At 39.3% G+C, this 21,393-nt stretch overlaps 1 protein-coding gene across 1 annotated transcript in view; it reads left to right on the plus strand.

The window, feature by feature from the left end:
• CPXM2 (carboxypeptidase X, M14 family member 2) overlaps window positions 1-10,376 on the plus strand; it is an 85,782-nt gene extending 75,406 nt beyond the window's left edge. Inside the window, exons 11-13 of the mRNA XM_086616333.1 lie at window positions 3,733-3,872; window positions 4,397-4,496; window positions 10,123-10,376. Coding sequence (XP_086472459.1) covers window positions 3,733-3,872; window positions 4,397-4,496; window positions 10,123-10,376 — 494 coding nt within the window. The remainder of the gene's footprint in view (window positions 1-3,732; window positions 3,873-4,396; window positions 4,497-10,122) is intronic.
• Window positions 10,377-21,393: the final 11,017 nt, after the last annotated feature.

Genomic DNA, 21,393 nt, shown 5'->3' on the forward strand with positions numbered 1-21,393 from the left:
GATAAGGAAATCATGATTTCAGCCTCCCACTCACTAATCTCAGTCACAGATCAGCCCCCTACTCACATTCACTTCAAGTTGTAGAAACATGCCACAAAAAGCTGTTGCTCACCTGCTACCGTCCTATTTTTAAAAGACCTGGTCATGCTTACCCTTAAACTTTGCATGGACTCCATAGGCATTTCTGGTGCCAGAATAAATTACAGATTCCATAGTTCACCACATGCCCAAGCCTGTTGCCCTGTCAAGGAGCACGAAGGAGCTGTGTCCCTGTGTCCTGTGGTGCAGACAGAGCATCGATTTCCAAGAAAGCCCAATCAGAAACACATTTTTAAGAGCAATAGGCGCGGTTCTCTCTATGGGTGTATACTTTGAGCAGATTCAGAGCAGGCACTCTGCTGATTCATCACAGTTCTGCTCAAAATCTTCAGGTTTTTTTGTAAGTACATCAGTTAGACAATGTATTCTACGAAATTAAGAAATGAGCTGCACATCTGCCATCACTTGAATGACAATAGAGACAACCTCAGCAGTAATGGCAAACAGATGCAAGTGGGCCTCTGTGCAGACCACATTTTATTGGAGCTGGTTCTTCTTTGTGACTTGCAGGTAGTTTCACTGCATAAACATTTCTAAATTTTGGACATCACTTTTATGGCTTTTACATTGGCCCGTGTAAATTTAATGCTGGCCAGCCTTTAAAGGCTAGAGCCAAAAATTAACATTTCTTTTCAAATATTTAAATATTTTCTCAGGAGGTTAAAAGGGGCCAGGTGAAGTCAGGGGGGAAGACTGAACTCTTAGATCACAAGGCCAATACCTGACAATACGTTTCTATGCATTTCTGTAAAATCTAAAAAAAACCCCAAAACCCCACCTCTCAATGCTAACTTGACTGCTTAATTATCTGATTTATGAGTTTAATTTTCCTAAGTGCTATGAGAAACATGATTATGAATCGATCCAGAAAAGATTACATTGGCCATGTCACTAACAGATGTCACACTAAGTTACATTAAATAATGATGTACAATATAGATACTGATTAGTAACTTTATTTCTTAGTAACAATTGCATATTGGATTTGGTTCGTCTGATTTGTTTTATTGCTTTATGATGTATCTCATTATACTTTACATCCTGTTCTCTTCCATTGTAAGAAGACTTCCAAGACTGTCTTTGAGAAAAATGCTGGAATATTGCTTTTACATTCAATTCTTTACACCTTGGACTCCAGACTAAGCCTCAAAAGATGTGGTTTCCGTTAGAGCTCAGCTTCCAACCTGCTGGATGACTTTAGATCTCTACTTAGAAAAATGGGAGAGTGATTTGTATTGCAGATGTATATATGAACACACATATATGTATTACAGCTGATAGTTAACCAATGGCACCTTGCACTGTAAAGGGTTGTCCAAACACGATTCCAGATTTGAAGACAAATATTCTCCCATATGTTTTTCACTCTGGAATTCTGTGACCATACAGATGCACTTGTATAGCTTACTCCACTTCTTCTGTTCCATTACCTTTTGGATCAACATGTAACACTTTCTTCTCTTAAACCCCTTCTTGCTTAATGTCCAACCTGAAGGTGACACACCAATATATTACTTGTGGAAAGCTGCCCCACGTGTCCTCTGCTGTGGCTGGCACCTCCTTGCTGGAGCACGACTCGAAGCTGCCCATCCCCTCGTTCCTCATCCACCTGCTGCCTGGCCTTGCAGTATCCATGCATATAAACTTTTCACTGCTCATGCCATGGGAAAATTTATAAGGGATTTTTCTAATTACTTTTCTGTACTTAAGAGTCCCTAGAGAAGTATTTGCACCATAGATACCTTGCACAGATATCAAACACCTCCAGATGCCTTTAAAACCCGTCCGTACTATTTCCTGCACATATTCTGGGCTGCAATGCATGTGAGTTCTTCAGCAATTTTACAGATAACATTTCTGCACTGGGTGAACTGCATAAATGCAAAGAACAAATGAGTTTCATTTCATTTCCAGTGTTTTCAAGGCTGGATTTGCATGTTTCAGACACTACACAGAGAGTTGCTCTTGGCAACATTAAGCCATTTTCTTTAATACGTGTATTAAAACTATGCAATTACTGTGTATTGCAAAGAATTTCACAATAGATTAATCAGGATGCAATACAGTATATGCAGGGAAAATAATTGTGACTGTTTCTCAAACAGAGGGAAAACATGTTTATGCAGAGCAGCATATGCCACTGTCTGATATTTAGGTTTTTTCCATCAACAAGAGTGAAAAGCCTAACATCTGTATTATATAATCCTCCTGCTCCGCATCCAGAAGGCACTGAGGGCTCATTAAATACTTGACTACTGCTCTATGGTAATTGGACAGGCTTAGGGATTTTTTTTTTTTAACTCTTTTCAATCAAAAGCACATGGTGAATGCATTTCCTGCTAAACTTTGCCATTGTAAAATACAACAACTAATGGTCATTACTAAACTTTTTTTTTTTATTCGAAATGCAGGTGGATGATAAGAAATGAAGCTCCCAGTATTTATTCCTCTAGTGTTCTTGTACCGTATCATGTTATGTGTGATTGTGGAGAACTAATAAATGGAATTTTCCGAAGGAGAATAATTGCAAGAATCAGGAGGGAAACCTGGAAAAGGGAAATGTTTGAGATTTGTATCTAAATATAGTCTTCCTTAGTGCTCAGGACCTTTGTGAAGTGCTATCTGTAACATAGACTTAACCAGCACCTCCTTAGAGGTCAGAGACTCTGAAGTTCTGTGGTTTTGATCAGGACATATTTCTAATAGAAATCCCTATTGCAGAGCAGTAGTGCAGATTCCAGTCCTCTGCAAAGCCATAACAGGGAGAAAACAGAATAGATCCTTTCATTCCTTCCAAAGCTAACAGGCACCATATATAGCTTAAAAGAATTTTTACTACCTTGATTTTTCTGGCTTTCCTATCAATTAGATTCCTTACGTAGGGAAACATTTGGACTGAGAAATTTTTTCATCAACTGCTCTGATAAATCATTTTTACATAACAATCACTGTGTGCACATTACTCTGCATCCCAATGTTTAGGGTTGTATAAATTCAGTTAATGCCTACACATCCATGCAAGTTACCGCAAACCATCCCGTTTCTACCCAGGACAAACATAAGTGAGAGCTGCTCCAAGGGAATGTGTCCAGGATTAGTGACCTAAAAAAATTAGTGACCTATTAGAGCTGTAAAGAGAGACCTTTCCTAACATCTTTTCCTAACATACCATGTGCCCACATCTTCTCCATCAATATCATAGAAACTTTATCGGGAATGGGTTTAATTTTGGGGGCTTTTGGGGTTTTTTTTGCTGCTAAATCTCTATTTCTTTTAAGTTTTGTGACAGCAGAAGGGCGCTCTTCTTTGCAGCAAATGAATTGGGGATGGACACAGTGGCCCATGCTGTCATGGTGCAGTCTTGTGTCCTCTGTTTTGAACGTGGTGATGGGACACTGTGTCTACAAAATCTTGTTTTGAATGTATAGCTCTGATGTTACTCTGGTGCTTTGTTACAGAGAAGACGTGGCATTTCTAAAAATCTTTCACCCTGCCAGGTCTGCGGACCAAGACAGCTAGATAAATACCCAGTGTGCGTTTAAATAAGTTATATTACTTTGCGTAAAATAATCAGATCTGCTCAATAAATTAAAAGAGGATATAAAATCGGGGTTTTTTACCCTCTATTGACAGGCATAAATGATTTCAGTTACCTGCACACAAACTGCTTTGAGCTATCCATCTACGTCGGCTGTGACAAGTACCCCCATGAGAGCGAGCTGCCTGAAGAATGGGAAAACAACCGCGAGTCCCTGATTGTTTTTATGGAACAGGTATTCGACAGAAGAGTAACTTCAGAATAACTTGATGTCTGCTTTCAGATTGAAAAGAAGTTTAAGGTTTCTGATATTTTTCTTGCATGGCTAATTTCATGATTATTAGTATTTGTGATAGAAACCTTACCTACAAGCAATACTGGTGCATCACTTCAGCAAGGTTGTTTTGACTTAGGAGAATAAAATAATGAAGCTCGTTAAAATTTGACGTGAGTGCAGAGCTTGCTAGAAATGACTGCCAAAAACAAACCCTTACAGCTGCTGCTTTATCTGCTTGTTTTATCTGTCTCTTGAATTTGATGCCCCAGGAACCGTAACAGAGTTCGTAAGCTGATTCAGAAGTAGCTGATGCCTGGAAGGCTGCTACTGGGTAATAATGATGTTTCAAAATTGTGTGAACCATGAAATAGGAATAGAATACGTTTAATTCACATAGAGAATTAATGATTTGTTGTATCTTTCTAATGGTAGTACTGTTCATCTCTGTGCCATGTTTATTTGTTTGTTTATTCTCCTAATAGGTCCATCGAGGCATCAAAGGCATAGTAAAAGATGTGCATGGAAAGGGAATCCCAAATGCTGTTATTTCAGTAGAAGGTGTTAACCATGACATTCGCACAGGTAAAAGAATAAAACCAAATGAACAGATTTATGGTTTTAAAACAAAGTACAAAACCTCATTGCCACTTTGAACTCATTTCTGAGAAAAGCCAGCAGATGATACAGTCCAAGGAGCACGTTGCAGGAGTGGCACATGAGGAGGCAGTCAATCCTTTCCGTGGTGCAGCTGCATAGACAAGAACAGAACCATGGCTTTCCTCTCTGTCCCTCTTCCTCTTTCCACCTCTTTTAAAGTATTGAGCAAATAGCCTTTATCTGCCCCAAATCAATAGCCTGACTAAGCCTGTGTCTAAAAAACTCTTATTGCTCCTTTTCTCACGTGAAGGTGGTCCAAATCTAACCTAGAATAATTATAGCACTGAAAAACAAGCCTGGTGGGCGAGGAGTGTTTCTCTGTCTGTCAACAGTTACAGGGCTGTGAACGTGTTGGAGATGTGATTTAGAGCTGTGTCCAGAGGAGGAACAGCTGTTGCATGGAAGGGGGAGTTTCACAACCTGAAGAGCCTCCTGCAAAACATCACAGCTTTATAAAAGATCATTTAACAGGGCTCGGTAGAGACACTGCTTTGCACAGGTGAATTTCAGCCCAGAGAATTACTTTTCGAGATGTATAGTTTAAAAAAAAATGCACAAACGGCCCTTTGCCTTTTTAGCAGTCTTGATCAATACCCAGACACAGAAATATATACTCAGAGTAAACTCTAAGCCTATTTAATGGCCTGGAAAGTAGTTATGGCACTAAATGAAGAACTGCTTTAAATAGACACTAGCCAGTTACAAGATTAATAGTAATACCTGAAAATTGTTGGCAGATAGCAGGCAGGATAGTGTCCAATGGCCATTGTGTTTGTGTAGGTACTGTGCTGTGATTTAAGACATGCAATCATCTTAAATAGAGAAAGAACGGAGGGGATGCAGCAAGTGGAGGAGCATGTGGAAAGAAAGAGGCAAACAAGATGTTAGCAGGAGTCTTTTGTGACTGCAGCAAAACTGCCTGGCACTCAAAGAGCTGATTGTAAGCGGTTAACAAGGTTTTTGTTGGATGCTTATGGAAAAGTAGTGTCATGGTAAATAACCAGACAGAACATAAGGGTGTATACTCTAGGTTTGGTTTGATATTAGAAACAGGAGTGCTAATTTTACATAATTCTTTATGTTCTGTCTGGAATTCTGGGTCTTTCATTAGCTGCCACTTTCACTTGCTTTGCCACCGGGGCACAGTATGGCACTCTTTGACATGTAAACTTATTTCAGACTATGGAATATCATAGAGATTTAGATAAGAGACTTCCAAATCTTTGTTCGCTGCAGCAGATTATCTGAGCCAATAATCAATCTTGGAATACCTAATTTAGTTTACATTAATTTTATTTCAGTGCTACTGTGTCTCTGTTGTAAAAGAAAACATTGAATGACAGATATTTAATTAGGCAATAACGATTCTGCCTTAAACATTTCAAAATAGGACCACCGGGAAATGAGAGTGGGAATGACCAAGTAAATGCAATAGATGATTAATCACCAGCTCTCAGTACACTGGATTGCCACATGAAAGAAAAATCAACAGCTTAAAGACAGCAGATGTGCATATGGAAAAGAGTTCTGGCGGGATGCGTAATTAACTGTGCTAGATCCCAAAATCTACCTTGTAACACTCGGGGAATCTGGCAGCTATTTACATCTAGACTTAGCACTGCGCTTCTGTGACCCAAGGCCATCTGCGATTGTTAGTAAAAATAGAAGTACTTATTTCATTCTTTTAAATCCTTTTTTTCTTCTTTTTTTTTTTTTAATGAGTCATTTAAGATGACACTTTGTTTGGGAATCACTTCGTAGATGGAAACATAAAAGTTCTATCTTGTTATAGATTATTATTGGCTGGAGTACTTCTCCTATGGAGACAGGCTGAGAGAGTTGGGGTTGTTCAGCCTGGAGAAGAGAAGGCTCCAGGAGACCTTCAAGCAGCCTTCCAGTACCTAAAGGGGATACAAGAAAGCTGGAGAGGGACTTCTTACAAGGGCGTGAAGTGATAGGACAAGGGGTGATGGCTTTAAACTGAAAGAGGGGAGATTTGAATTAGATTGAAGGAAGAAATTTTTCACTCTGAAGGTGATGAGGCACTGGAACCGGTTTCCCAGAGAAGTTGTGGATGCCCTTTCTGACATGTGGATGCCCCAAGGCCAGGTTGGATGAGGCTTTGAGCAACCTGGTGTAGCGGAAGGTGTCCCTGCCCATGGCATGGGGATTAGAACTATATGATCTTTAAGGTCACTTCCAACCCAAACCATTCTATCATTCTATGATTATACAGATAACAATGTACGTCTCTTTAGTCTGAAACTAGAGAATTTACATTGGAGCCAAAAGCTGAAATGACATGTCTAACTCCAGAGAAAGAAGGCAAATTGTCAGCAATCTTCTTTCATTTATACCCTTTTAAATGAAAAATGTACCCATGTAAACCTCTGAGTTGCCTTGGTATAAAAATAGGCCAAGTAGGAGAAGAATTATGGTCAGTATCTCTATTCATACAACCTCTGTATAAAGTAGCCAGGCAGTAGGGTATCTACTATTTCTTTGTTACATTATATGGGGTTGACTACCCTGTAGAGCCAGATAAAAGTTGTCTGTAAAGACCTTCTAAAAACATTTATTTGTTTGAGAAAATTTCTCTGCTTCTTCCTGTGCACAAAAAAAGTACATTGAAAGCACTCTTTTTTAAACTTTCTCTTGAACATGCAATATATCTTATGGGAAGAGATGATTGCTGACAGTAAGCTAACAATTTTAATAGGCTAATTGAAGTCATTGATTCTGAGAGTAAGGGCTTTGTGGAAAATTATTCCATTTTCTCCTGATGCAGATGTAACTATTGATTAAGTCTGAGTGATTATATACTCTTACAGTGAGATGTGGACTGTGCTTTGTGAGATAACCTTTGGAAAAGGTTCGTCAATTGGATGCACCTGGACCAAATGCACCTGGAAACCTTTTTTCCCCATAGTGCAAAGGCAGTTTTGTGGGTTGCTTCCAGTAATTGCACATTTCGGAAATCTCAAAGCAAATCTTGATGAAGAAAAGTGCAGTTTCCTCCTAGTGAAATATTTCTGTATCACAGCCTGTATCAGAGTCAAAAGAAAGATGTACATTTCTGTATGATTTTTGCAATAAAGCATAATTTATTGAATTTCACACAATGTTCAGAGAAATTTCTATGAATATTTTGGTAAGTTTCCTATGGTTTCAGTATACGTTATGTAACGGAACCCGAAGATTTTGAAGTAGCATTAAGTAATATTTAATAATATTTGTTTAAGCTAAGCGTAATTCTGTTATTGTAACTCTCTAGCCTCATTCCTGGCTCCCTGTTCAGTGGAGAAAAGTTCAGTCTTAGTTGTTACATGCATTGCATGTTACATGCAGGCTGGATTTCCTGGAGAGTCTTTTGTAGGTAACAGAGCAATGGGATAGATTTTGATAATGTATTTAAATTAGTAAAATTTGGTACATTTAAGTGTTAATATGACGCTCTACTTGTAAAGAACGTCTGTCCTATCAGGCCCAGAGAGTGTTCCTTTTAACTGAAGTGTTTACGGAGTCGTCTGACACATTTAATTTATCATATACTCTCTTTGTATTTTTATGCCTTGTTATTTTATCTAAGCAGGCATGGCAATTCTTTTCCAGACCAAATAGGAGGGCATAGATGTAGTCTGCCTCCAGCCTGCTCTCACTGGAGCCTATTCTTTCAGCAAACCTATTATTTACTAAATCTATCTGTATTTTTAATTGTGTTTCTCTTGCCATCTGCTCCGAAATTTTTTACTTACTGCATTTAATCTGATTTTAAAAAAAAAAACCTCTTTTAGACTGGTATTAAATTCTGACAATGACAGAAATACTAATGTCTACTTATAAATGGTAAAGAGGTAAAGTGCATCCTGCTAACAGTTTAATATCCAGCTTTGTAATAATTTCCCGGTAGCGTGTGAATGTGTAGATTTTTTTCTGGCCTTGAAGGCAGGGTTGTGCTGAAATGCCTGTTAAATGTGTCAGAAAATGTGGGTCAGTTTTGAAGTCTAGGGGCTAAAGCCCACCTCTGCAAAGGGATGTGATCGCAGCCACGCACGGCGTGATCCATAGCCCTTTGCCAGCCCTATAGTATTGCCCAAGAATTTACAGCTAAAAATGAGCCCTCAGGGATAAATTTAAGAAACCTGGGCAGCTTTATGTTTTGTAGGGAGAACTGAATAAAGAGCTTCTCAGAGATCTCTTCCTAAAACTGCCTGAGTCCTGAGGAATAGAAAATCTGGACCTTTATCATCCCAAGCAGGATCAAACCAGCTGAAAGAAAAACCTGATCAAGCTGGTTTGCAAGAACTAACCTGACTGGGTGCGCTTCTCGCACAGAATTTCACACTTGCATCCAGAGAATGCAATATCAGGGTATAGTTGATACTGCTGTTTTGCTAACACGTCCTCTTTGCAGACGTGTTTTTTATTTTACCAACCGCTACATTAAAATCCTCTTTCTTTAAACAGAGGCTAGCTACTCTCATCTTTTCCCAAATATAATATTTTTATGCAAATCATCTTCAGTTTTGGCAACACACTGCATCACAAGCAACCCCAAGGCTAGTCATAGTAAGGCTGTCAATTCTCATCAGTGCTAAAAAAAAAACCCAACCCCTCTTCATACAAGAAATGTTGCATTTGTATTTATATACAGAATTGCATATTTGAATATGCACTTTCATTCCGTAGCGGGTTTTCCCAGGACAGAGTGCAAAACTAATTTTAGATATTAATGTTTCACCTTTTTGGTCCACAGCTAAGCTTACTTGCTAGTTAAAATAATATTTAAAAAGAAGTCTAAAATCACCCTTATGTTCATATGGGTAATTTGAAATAATTTACGAGGAAAGAGGAAGAAAACAGAAATTCTTGATTCGACAAGGTGTTAAAATATATCTTGCTTTCTTCATGAATAGTTTAGTTGATTGCAGGAGCTCTGTTTATGCATTTACAGGTAAGCAAGTGATCAAGTACCCTGATAAATTACAGTTGGTGGGAAAATTAGTGTAATAAAACTCAATGTAAAATTTTATAGAAGGGAGTATTTACTTAGATCTCTAAGTGTGTTGACATTATGTATTCACACACTTAAATAGCACCAAAATGCATCTGGCCAGGCATCTGGCCAGGATCGTGAGGAGTGTGATGTGGGTACCACACTGGAGCTCCTCTTGATTCGTTAGTTAGAATTAGTTTGGAAAAGGTCTTTTATACTCCTTAGGAATCACCAGCCATTACAAGGTGACCCTTTGCCTCAGGATCTTCCTCATTTCAACTGACAAAAAATCTTAAGCCAGCTTGAAACCCATTGTCCTTTTTCCATCATTTAGAAAATATGTTTGAGGTGTGTTTTCCTGTAGGGTTTTCAGGACAAGGAGGGGTACATGTGATGCCAGCAACCTCATTGACATCCTCCTGGTGTGAGGATGCAGGGTTGCTGCTGCCTGTGGTGTCATCTTATCCACGTGCAGGCATTTCTGTATTCTCATAAACACCACCTTCCTCAAGGAGAAAGGGCCACAGTCCTGAAAACCATCTCTTTTCCTACCAGGAGCCGATGGGGATTACTGGCGCCTTCTCAACCCAGGGGAATACGTGGTGGGCGTGAAAGCGGAGGGCTACACCGCCGCCACCAAGACCTGCGAAGTCGGCTACGACATGGGAGCTACCCAGTGCGACTTCACCATCTCCAAAACCAACCTGGCAAGAATCAAGGAGATCATGAAGAAGTTTGGCAAGCAACCTATCAGCATGTCCATCCGGCGGCTCAGGCAGAGGTCTCGGCAGTGGCGGCAGCGGCGATAGACCTCAGCCCGGCACCCGGCGGCATCCACGAGCTCTGCTTCTATCAGCCTGGCTGTAGTCGTAGTGAGAGTTTCATAGCCCATCTCTTCATGCATATTTCTCTGCACGAGGCCTTTCTGTTCGTGGAGCTGGATGAATAGTGGGGTTTTTCAGTTTGGTGAAAAATCGGAAACGAAATTCAAGTTGAACCAAAATAAACCCCTGTTTGCGGGGAGAGGCAGAAAGAACGTACAATGATGTTTTGAGTTAGCCTGGAAGGAAAGTTTTAGCTTGTTGGGTTATTTAATCCTTTGTAAATCTGTTTTCTTTAAAAATAGAAAAAAAAAAAAAAAAAGAGAGATACTTATAAGGGAGAAATGTTTGGAATGAAAAACTGAAAAATGTTATTTCTAAAGTATAAAATTGGTATATTTTTGCAATTCCAGAAAGTTTTGACACTCCGTGCATTTTATTCTTAGATGGGAGGAAAGCTGAGAGAGGACAACTTCTGTTGGATATCATTAAAATCTGTGTCAAAATTCAGTCCCCCTTTCCCTGAAAGTCCACCTTTTGATAAACACCATAATATATGGGGAAAAAACAAATGAAGTGAACAACCCACCTTAGCTTTCCTGCTTGGGCTGTTTATATTTAAGGATGTCTTATGATTCCAGAGTTTAATGCCAGGAGTGTGTTCTCCTCAGGCTTTTTAAGGCTGCATTTTTACTCCATGAACTACATCTAACAAAAAGGGCATGGGATAAGGACCACTTCAGCACTGTGGCACAGCATCCCTTCTCTAACCTGGGAGAAGGACTTGAAACCAAGCTGTTCTTGTGGATACAGACAGTCGTATCATGAGTAGGAGAGGAGAGGCTTGGTCACTGGTTTGTGCATAGTTGACAAATCCAACAATATAATCTTTTTTCTTGACTTTTGGCCTATAAGTGCCTTTTGTGCTCATGCACACCTTGTGCCACTGTCTTTTATGACATGCAAGGGATTTTGTACTCCTCTGCATGGTCTGCTCATCTCACCACTGCAGCTGCTGCTGCTTTTCTGGCCTTATAGCTCTATGGGAGCAGGATTTGTGCTTTATTATTGGCTTTTAAGTACCAAAATTGTAAAGCAAGATAGGATTGAGGTTCAGGAAAGATGCAGATCAGATCTGGGAAATAATGAACTAAATAAACACTGGACAAAGTATCAGCTGGTGAACATCAACTTTGCTCCATTGGCTTCAAAATTATGACCTTAATTATACCAAAGGAAGGGCCAGCTGTATGATTTTAGTCAGTCACAAGTCTGTGGCTAAAGAAATATCTCTTAATATTCTTGGTAGAAAGACTGCGGCATACACTTCCAGGTACAGTTCTGTTTAAAACCTTTTAATTGCTGTTACAGTTTTTGCCTGTTTGATATGATTCTTGGAGAAGACATTCATCAAAGTATCTTTCAAAACTGAGGAAAAATAAAGAGCAAGTAGAAAACTTACTGTAAAAATACCACATGCCATCAGTATTAGCTCTTTTTCTCTTGTCAAGGAATCTTGTAAACACGTAAAAGGCAAAAGATTGCAGAATGAATAATATAATCATGAGCCCTTGTACAATAAATAGTCATATTCTTAAATTTCTTAGACAATTCCAGCCTGTGCTTGTTCTGCAAATACCATTAAACAGGAGCAATGTGTTTGGCAGCAAGGGCTCAAAGAAAACAGAAGAGTGCGTACATAATGTTATTTAACTGAAATTATGGAACTCCAGCTCACAGTCAGCAACGTTTGAATTAAGTAATAGAGGTAAACAAATAATCCAATCATTACATTAGCATCTGGAATTATACTTTACTTATTTCACTCTATTTACCACCCTTACAACGTTTTATGTGCCATATATTTTTGTACAGCAAGTACAGCAGCAACTTGTCAAGGAGGGATTTTTTGGCAGCTGAGAAGGGATTGATGGTGTCTTTGTGCAGGTAACGATGTGAAATGATTTTGGAATATGGAGCAATAACAGCAGACAATTTGTTAGCAGTGCAATTTGACTCATTCATTGGCATATGTAGATTTTGTTACCACCACACTAGACCGGAGCTGTAAACGATTTTTTTGGTGTTATGAACTGAAGGAGTTTCTTAGGTGGCTTTTCTTTGGGTAGAGCACATGAAGGCCACCCAGTCATCTTGCTGGGGGCAGTTGACGTGCACAGGCAAATGAGGAACTAACCAGCCAAATTTAAATCACTCTGATAATCAGATTGAAGGTGGAAACCACTATCTTAGTCCTGGCAGGTCAGTTTTTTCTACCTTGAAATAATGTTTCAGTCTGGTTTGAGATTTACTTTACAAACCTAGAAATCCCTATGCCTTGTTTCAGGTAGGAGGTTGTCTCAACAAGTTATTTTTTTTATTTGATAGCAAGAAGTGGATTTGATGGGAAATTCTTCCATGTCTATTAGGTATAATTAAATAGACTGTGACTGCTGAAGACCTTAGCAACGACATGCTGAAGACAGTGGCCTTGCTCTTTACTGGCTGTGACTAGTGCTTACACATACTTGGGCACAGCAGAACTATGACTAACGCAGGTGACCTTACTCCGTTTTAGTCCAGGCATTGCTAAATAAATGGCCTAATAGCTGTCAAGTGCACTTGTCTGTTCAATTATTTTTTGATTGTCCAGCACCTTTACCCTGGAAAACACTCAAGTTCAAAGGAATTTTACTCGTAACTTCAGCTGTGTGCATATCTCGCGCCGAGATAAGCTGCTTACGCCTGCCCTGAATACGGTAACACAGAACCGATGTGTGCCCTATTTACTGCTATGGTTATGCACTCAGGATTTAAAATGTTCATTTTCTTTGAAATAAATCACACTGATTTAGGCACTAAACTATGTCCCTAAGTGCCACATCTACATGTCTTTTAAATACCTCCAGGGATGGCAACTCCTCCGCTTCCCTGGGCAGCCTGTTCCAATGCTTGACAACCCTGCTTGACAACCCTTTCAGGGAAGAAATTTTTCCTAATATTCAATCTAAACCTCCCCTGGTGCAACTTGAGGCCATTTCCTCTTGTCCTGTCACTAGCTACCTGAGAGAAGAGACCAACACCCACCTCGCTACAACCTCCTTTCAGATAGTTGTAGAGAGCGAGAAGGTCTACCCTCAGTCTCCTCTCCAGGCTGAACAACCCCAGTTCCCTCAGCCACTCCCCATAAGACTTGTGCTCCAGACCCTTCACCAGCTCCGTTGCCCTTCTCTGGACACGCTCCAGCACCTCAATGTCTTTGTTTTGAGGGGCCCAAAACTGAACACAGTATTTGAGATGTGGTCTCACTAGTGCCGAGTACAGGGGGACAATCACTTCCCTGGTCCTGCTGGCCACACTATTGCTGATACAAGCCAGGATGCTCTTTGCCTTCTGGCCACCTGACCACACTGCTGGCTCATATTCAGCCGGCTATTGACCAACACCCCCAGGTCCTTTTCTGCCAGGCAGCTTTCCAGCCACTTTTCCCCCAAGTCTGTAGTGTTGCACGGGGTTGTGGTGATCCAAGTGCAGGTCCTGACACTTAGTTGTCCAAGTAATAACAATACCTTCCGAGTAATAAGAAATTCAGCTGCACAACCTCACCCACACAGTAAAGGTTAAACAAATGAAAGGCTTAAACAGGATGTATTCCACTCTCCTTGATAATACCAGCCATCAGTCATCAGCCCCCATGCAGAGCTCTGAGAATCATAAAATACAGTGGGAGCTGGTTGACTTCTCCTTGACTATCTATGTCATGCTATCCAGCTATTCATTTTAAATCTGTTTAATTATCATAATTTTTATTACCCCATAGCTCAGTTTTTCTCTTCCATCTTAATAACTACAAGCACACTAACCTCTCAAAGACAGATCTCAGTACCTGCAAATGAGCTTGGGAATGCTGAAGCCAATAAAATTGTATCTCCTGAAACTATATCTACTTACACATGTTGGTATAAGTGTAGTGAATCTTGGTAATCTCTAACCCAAATTTAATCTGCTAGCACCAAAAGACTGTTAGGAGTATCTGAGTAACCCTTTTACCAGGAGGTTGTACTCTATGTGGGTAAAACACACTGATAAAAATGAACGTAAATTAAGTTGTTGACTATGCTGGTGAAGAAATGTAATTTTTCGTTGGATATTTTAAGCCTGTCACATATTTTCAGCTTCTGTCACCAGCTACTCTCCCTTCTTTCATCCATGTACAGCTATGTTTTTTCCCTCTAACTTCAGCTCATTATTTTCAGTGAATATGGGACGTCTTCCCAAAGTGTGGGTTTCAGCAGTCAATGATGGAGTCATACAGTCAGAATCACTTGACTCTTTTGCCATGCTGTGGTAGGTGGTTGACCTTTTTGAGAAACACTGGAACAGAAATGAGTTAACTTAAAATAGGGTACAAGAGGTTTCGCACCAACGACTTTCACTAGTTAACCTTTAAAAGTTGCCTTTTAATAATTTGCTATGGGTCTGAAAACGCCTGGCTTTGGAGGCAAATGTGCCTCTTTACCATTTGTCTTTGTAATCAGTCTCTTTGTGAATTAAGTCATAATACCATAAGCCTGAGGGAGGAAGTATAAAAGCACATACAAGTCGTATAATTGTGGTAGCATCACCTCCTGCTGCAGCACACTGCTATGCCAGCATAAAAACACCGCAGGAAAAACACCTACCAACCACCCAGCAGGAACCCAAAGAAGCTCTGTTTTGTATTCAGTAAGATGATACAACTTTCCAAACATCTTTTTCCTTTCTTGCTGGAGCAGCTGCATACGTGGAAAGAGGGTCAGTGATTTTTACAGTTGATTTCATGGATAATTTTAGTACCACTTTCGCCTCTGCTTCTTTGTGCTATCGTAGAGGCAAGCACTTTTCTCAGTCCTTTCAGTCCTTAATAAACGGTTAATAATGCTTCTTGGCTCTAGGTGATTAACTTACAGAGGTTTTAGATCTTTATTCTGGTATGTCCTTAATTTTCCAAGTTTAAATCATGTCTATACAGTTAGTCTAATGTGCTTACTAGTCTTTAATTTCTTTTTAAAGGTCATTTAGCTTGAGATGACCTTTTTGTATTTCACTGTAACGCTATAACATGATTTTTCAGCTGCAAAATTTATGTTCAATGAAGCTATCATGGTGAATGCAATCGTGTGCCTGCAACAGTAAGTCGCTAAATAACCATTCTCCGCCATCTTCCACTGATGTAATTACCATTTTACAGCTTGTGTAGCCGGTTTAAGTCTACATGAGACTTAAAAACTCACCAAGTCCACATTGAGATTTGCAGGACAATTTGTTGGTGAGTTGTTGTGGTAGCTTATCCCTTCTCTTAACCTGAAAAGTTACCCAATTTTATTTTGATGGAGATTTGGATTACTGCTTGACGTGAAAATCTGAAAGGGTTGTCATGCTCATTATCTGTTCCTTGCTCATTTGGCAGAAAAAAAAAAGGACATTTTTACACATTTCTTAAATTTTAGAGGGGCTGTATTGACTGCACAATTTTTGATATAACATTCAACTCATAACTACCTGAAATTAATACATTTATCAGTGAAAAATGCCAAGAATGGGATTTCAGAAAGCTCATGAAAAAAATTTAGACAGTGAACATAAAAGTGCCTTATAGCTGCATGTTTACGTCCTTAATCTGCCTTTTCAGTGAGACGAGTGCCTTAATCCTCTGCTATAGGACCAGGATCAGAGAGGTTAAATCCCCCTTCCCCTCCCCCGTGTCTGGTGGTTTGCACAGGCTGGATTGAGCAATATCCCGTAGGGTTTTCTGCTCAGGCTGCTTTGCTTGACTCTACTAAACCAACCTTCAGAGACCTTTCAAGCACGTACCTCTCCCCATGAGCCAGGCTCCCAGATGAAGGTCCAGCCTTCACCAGTGAAGAGTGCTAGCATCACATCTGGAGATGTCACCTGGGGTCTCAAGGCACATCAGCCCTTCTGAAAGTGGGGTATTTTCAGCAAAATACTACAAAGGAGCATCGCACTGCTCTGCAAACACCTACTCTTTTAGCTTAATATTATTCAAAGAGAAGGTGTGGGCAATATAGAAACCTCTATTTTTCCTGATCAAGACATAGATAAAGGAAAAGTTGAAGGACTGATGAACGGTGAATGTTGAAAAAAATAATTTGAAATGATAGCTCCATAAGGAATCCTTTGCATTCAGATTTTATAATTACTGCAAGAAGTTATAAACGTAGTTAAAGTTGTCTTGCAGCAGCTATGAACTCCATATGAAAATGAGCACTTTTCCCCAGTGGCTTAAATAATAAATCATCCTGCCCTTCACTCCATACTGGGGAATTGCAATGTCCACTGTAGACTGGGGCTAAACGCAGCTGAAAGGTGCTGTCTCGGAGGGTAAAGCATCAATGTGCAAAGTGGGTTTCAAGGCCAGAAAAAGGTATATCGAATAGGACATATGCAGATTTAAAGAAATATATAAACATAGAGAGCCAGGATGTAGCTTCAAGTGTGGCAGCTTCGTAAATATTCATATGGAGCGATCCCGACCAGCCTTGTGATAAAAAACATACACAGAATGGGCGACTCCATGAGCATGAGATGTAAAAAAACCCAACCCAACCCAACCCAACCCAAAAAAATATTCCCCAAACCAACCCAAAACAACACTTTACCTTTTTCAAGCAAAATAAGCAAATAATAAACCTCCTCTGCGTGTTTGAAATAATATTTACAAATAGTAATACCAAACTACATTTACGAACAGAAAACTTTCTCTTTTCTTTTGAATTCTTTTCCATTCTAAGTCTGTATTGTATATTCTGAAATACTAATGTTGTTTAGAGAAAGCAGTTAGTAACAATTCCCACCTATGATTATTATATGAAGTAATATCAACCACCTGATATTTTAATTATTCTGGTCATTAACTCTCACTTAATTTGCAGCAGCTGCTTTCTAGAATTCGATACACCACTTAGTCAACAGCACAATCATTCTTATTAACTCTGTACTATCCCAAGAGCAACAAAAAAGAGCATTTGGAGTAAATCATCATTTAAAGATCTAACAAATTGCAGTCAGCCTTATTGTCAGCAAGTAAAAATATGAAAAATGGAATTACTTTGTTTTTTAAATGTGACAGAAATTCAATACCTGTGTTAATAAAGATCAATGACAGCATAATCTCACTTGAATAGACCAGGAGGATTTAAATTTGAGATCTATTTCTCACCACAAGGATCTGGATCTGATTACTGACTACAGGGTTTTTTAAAGCAAAAAGTGTTAAAATCACATTCCTATTTACTATCATTTTGTGAGCCTTCTAACTCACAGGTGAATGGGATCACTAATTTGGTTGTCTCCCAGTCACATGCCACAGCTCTAACCCAGCTCACCAATGTAGGTTGGATCAGGGTCTTACAAGCAGAACTGGCAGATTTACAGTATAGCCTAGAAAGAATTGGGAAGTGAATGGAAAAACAGACTCTGCTTCTATGATCTACCCTGTATCTGCCTAAATGCAAAAGTTTATTTCACTATATTTGGCTGAGGAATGGCACCTAGTATTGATCTACTGAACATAATGGTTTCTGGCAACATTTCACCTCCTTATGGTTGCACTGAAGGACCAAGACCATCAACTCAACAGCTCCACCAGAAACAAACTGTAAGCTGTTAAATCTACCTATTCAGTTTAACTGTAAATTGTTTTTCTATTTGTTGCTATATTGTCATTTAAAAATATGTTGCTTGTTGTTAGAACTTGCAGAGTTATTCTTCAGAGACATATGGTACCTGGTTTTACTGAAATTTCACAGCAGTGTTTCATTGCATGCTTTATATCACTTTTGCCCTAAGAAGGTCATCATGGATCAGTTTAATGACTGAGTCACTGTAAATTTGAGTACTGATGGTACTATATTGTCAATAACCATCCTACCTTCAGCATTAAGTGATGTACAGAACATACTTGATTTGGAGAAAATCCAGCATTATAAAATCATTTTCTCGCTAATGAAAGTGTTCATACAAATCAATTGATGAATTTCCATCTTGTCTTCCAAAGCAATCCATCATTCTTAAAGCAGTATGAGTCTCCAGAGAGTACTTTTGAGATTATTGCGTTCTTTAGATGTATTATTAATTCCTTGACTGCTGGATGATTTGCTGTTAGCAGACTGAAAATCAAATGTAGCAAGTGCTAGAGAATGATGGGGTTTCACCAGGTCACTTGCTTGGTGGCTTCCTGGTACTGACTCTAGGGACAAAAATGAAGAGCAAACTTTTTCCACTTTTGAAAATGCACCGTTAATGCTGGTTGAGAAGAAATGCTATGGACCAGATCTGCACAAAATAAAAATCAATAGAGCTTCCCTGGCACTCATCCTTGTAATCTGAGGGGAACTTGTTTGATTCTTAGGTCTAGTGTTTGGGAAAGGGGAATAGAAAAAACATGAGATTGAGGTGGGAGAAAGATAACCACTTTTTCAGAGCAATGCTAAACATAGAATCATAGAAGAATTCAAGTTGGAAGGGACCTTCAAGATCATCTAGTTCCAACCCCCCTGCCAGGGGCAGGGACACCTTCCACTAGATCAGGTTGTTCCAAGCCTCATCCAACCTGGACTTGAACACTACCAGGGATGGGGCAGCCACAGCTTCACTGGGCAACCTGGTCCAGTGCCTCACCACCCTCATTGTAAAAAATTTCTTCCTTAGATCTAATCTCTCAGCTTAAATCTATTACCCCTTGTCCTATCACTACACACCCTTGTAAAAAGTCTCTCTCCAGCTTTCTTGTAGCCCCTTTATGTACTGGAAGGATGCTTGAAGGTTTGCCTAGAACCTTCTCTTCTCCAGGCTGAACAATTCCAACTCTCTCAGCCTGTTTTCATGGAAAAAGAGGATTCAAGCTGAAATATTCTACCCCCTATTTGTCCTGAATAATCTTCCTGGAAGTTGCCTTTTCCTAATTTTCAAATAGTCCTTATTTTTGAAGCAGTCACTGAGATGACCAACAATGAATAGCCTAAGTGGTAGCATTTGGAGATTTCCAGTCCAAGTCAGAGAGTTCAGAAACAGGGGCTGGTGTATTATTTTTCCCCAACATCAATAACTATAGTTTTCCAAACAACAGAAAGTTTTCTTTGGAAACTCTGAATTTTGGATGTAGCAGGGAGGAGAAGACTGGGTATTTTTCACACCAAGGGAACTGACAGGGAGCTGGTAAATGCTCAGGGTAGGAAATGGAATGTTCAAAGAAGCATTCCTTCGATGAGTTTGTGATTTGACACAAATTTCATGTTTGGTGTGAAGGAGGAAATGGTGTTACATCCTTTTCATGACAGGAGGATGGATAGTCAGTGGAGCACGCATGAAATATGCCAAGTCAGGGCTCTGTTCACCTCCTGTTGTCCAGAATATTTGTCCCATACCAGGCACAGGCACAGCTCTGGATCATCACTGTCTCATAACAGAGAATCTGGGGAGAGATGTTGAGTTTCTAGGGAGATATTACAAAAGTGTCATGAACTACTGAGGGTGTTGAAATGATCCATTCTCAACCTAAAATGAAATAAAAGTCTGTTATTAGAGGGGGAAAAAATAAACTCTGGAAGGGAAAGAAGGAGCAAATAAGGATGTTAAAAATGATAGAGTAGAAATGAGTCTCTGTGACCCACAACAATACCAGTGTGTGTTTAAGTGCCTTGTCTGAGTATGTTGTATACACTTCATATGTTTACTTACAGTAGACAGAAGCAATTATGAGGACAGGCAGCCCTCAGGGGCATCCACACTGCAGACTTGCCAATTGTTTGACATTAGAAAAAAACAAACTGCACGAATGTAGCCTTATTATAGTAACAATCACAGCAGAATGTAGGAGTCTGTAGTATTTATCAGCTTTCCTGCTCTTATCTCGTTGAATGTGTTTTAATGGTGAAGCTGCAGCCTAAGAACTCAAGATGTAAAGCAGTGGTTTTGCCATCCCTTCCAACCTCCAAAAAAAAAGAGAAAGAAAAAAAAAACCCACCTTAACAAAACCCCCAAAGTCTTCTGTGACTCCTACTTCTGAAAATGCTATCTTGAAATATTTAGGAAGTTGACCATGTTTTTATTTGAATCATGTTATAAAGACTCTTTAGAGAGGAAAAAAGAACAAATTCTCATCTACTGAAGCCATATGAGATCTACTGACATGAAGATAAAATTGCCCAGCCACTTTATCACTGCTTTTGATAGACTTCTTACCAGTAATCAAAGACAGCGGTTGTGGCTCACCAAGAGTTAATTTTTATGAGATTCCTACTGTGAAAGTATGACGGTTTTCTACATCAAAATTTGTGTTTCATCCCCACTTGAATGCTCATAAAAGGTCTAGCACATTGTGAGTGCTGCTGTAAACAAACTACTAATAAAAATATGTCATTTCAGCGCTGGCAAAATGCTGCCAACGCTTGTATTTGTACTACAGATCTCCCTGGAAGAATCTCAGGTTGTGTTTTCTTTAAAAAGAAGAAAATTTCTAGCTTTCAAAGTTATAGAAGAAAGCCAAAATTGAGAAGCTTGCAAGCATCTGGTGAAACCATAACCAAATACCAGTGCCCTCAATTATATGTCTGTTAATTTCATGATTTTTAAGCTGAACTCATGACTTTGCATGAGCCAGACTAGAAATTATTATTAAGATATTGAATGGTACTATTATAAGGGTATTTTGTTGTTCACTTGTTGCTTCCTAAGACCATTTTTCTTATAGGAATTTTGTGTTTAACATTAACAGTGAACTTACAAGAACATATTCTGTACTTAGGAGACCACTTTGATCGTGGTACCCCATTGCCTTTGCCTCTTCTTCCCTCTCTAAGTTGTATGCACAATATCTTAAGCAATAAGCATTAGCCTCCCAGAGACAGATCAATAGTCCAAGTCATTGCTGAAAATCATCGTGTTTTGATGAAAAAAAGGTTTTGGAATGTTGTTCTGCTGGCAAAAGGGAGAAATGGAGAAC

This window comes from Tauraco erythrolophus, chromosome 9 (assembly GCF_009769465.1).
Source record: "Tauraco erythrolophus isolate bTauEry1 chromosome 9, bTauEry1.pri, whole genome shotgun sequence".
NCBI classification, from domain to species: domain Eukaryota; kingdom Metazoa; phylum Chordata; class Aves; order Musophagiformes; family Musophagidae; genus Tauraco; species Tauraco erythrolophus.